Source organism: Lolium rigidum, chromosome 5 (genome assembly GCF_022539505.1).
Source record: "Lolium rigidum isolate FL_2022 chromosome 5, APGP_CSIRO_Lrig_0.1, whole genome shotgun sequence".
Taxonomy (NCBI): Eukaryota; Viridiplantae; Streptophyta; class Magnoliopsida; order Poales; family Poaceae; genus Lolium; species Lolium rigidum.
This window is the reverse complement of record NC_061512.1, coordinates 102,730,094-102,731,318: the sequence shown is the minus strand read 5'-3', so window position 1 is coordinate 102,731,318 and position 1,225 is coordinate 102,730,094. Positions and strand designations below refer to the sequence as shown.

The 1,225-nt window shown below is 55.8% G+C and overlaps 1 protein-coding gene across 1 annotated transcript; it reads left to right on the top strand.

The window, feature by feature from the left end:
• Window positions 1-266: 266 nt before the first annotated feature.
• LOC124654699 lies at window positions 267-944 on the top strand (the record flags this gene model as incomplete). The annotated part of the gene is made up of 2 exons (XM_047193698.1): window positions 267-542; window positions 630-944. Coding segments are annotated over exons 1-2 (591 nt in total), but the record flags the coding sequence as incomplete, so codon positions are not given.
• Between the last annotated feature and the right edge of the window lie 281 nt (window positions 945-1,225).

The following is a 1,225-nucleotide window of genomic DNA, read 5'->3' as shown; positions in this document are numbered from 1 at the left end:
GATGTCTGTAGGACTCTTTTTGCGATGACTTTAGCTAGGCGCTTGTCTACGTTGGGGACTCTCAGATCCCTTCCCAAGTTCCGGATTCACAGCCCACGTATGAGTCCAAGATCACCCCTCTTCCTGTGTCTGACCTGGTGGCTCAGGTAGCGGCAGAGGTGGCGGCTAGGCTGGCCACTTCTAAGAAGAACAAGAACCACAGGGAAGTGGAGAGGGCCTTGAACACCGGGCGGGAAAGGAATGCCACCATGAAATGGCTTCCATTCATGTCCAACTTCGTGTTGGAGAAGATGTGCGGCTTGATCCAGAGCGGAGTCAGAACTGACAAATGCTTCAAGGAAATCCATCTCAATACTGTGGCGAAGGGCCTAGCTGAGCACTGTGGTGTGACCGTCTGCTCCACTCAGGTGTACAACCACCTGAGAAAGTGGAGGCAGAGGTGGCTCACCATTAGCAGGCTCCGCGATCTAAGCGGTGCTCAGTGGTGCGAGGACACCAAATGCATCGTCCTTGAGGGTGATCACTACTGCGGGCACGTCACGGTGAGCACCTCACTAACTCAGTCCTCCTCACTAACTTTCTTGATCAGCCACGAGTAGAACTAACATGATTGTCCCTTCGTATCGTAGGATTACTCAAAGGACGCAGAGTTCCTGAATGTGCCCATCGCCAACTACAACGAGATGCATACCATCTTCTCCTTCGGCCTCGCCACCGGCAAGTACGCCATAGGATCCAGTGAGCCCCTGGGCTCGGCTGCACCATCTCCTGCACCTGAGGATGCTGACACCCAGGAGTCCGACACGGTCAACCTCGATGCTGACAAGCCCGGCAACGCGCCTGAGAAGCCGACCGCCGGCAAGAGGAAGAGAGGTGCCTTCGCAGACGACGAGCTGGTGGCCTTCACCAACATGACTGTTGCTGTGAAGGAGGTCGCACAGGCCATCAGGGCGAACAAGCCCACGGACATGCACCCTGACCTGTACAATGCGGTCATCGACATGCTTGGCTTCACCGAGGATGATCTGATGGTCGCCCTCAGCCACCTCGTCGACCACAAGGCCCAGGGATCCAGCTTCGTCGGCATGATCGAGCCACACCGTGTCCTCTGGCTGTGGAACTACCTTGGCAAGTACTACGACAAGGTGTAGTGGTGCCCTTGAGGGGGTGGTTCAGGGATGCATGCATGGAGATGGTGATGATGATGGTGGTGATGATGATGATG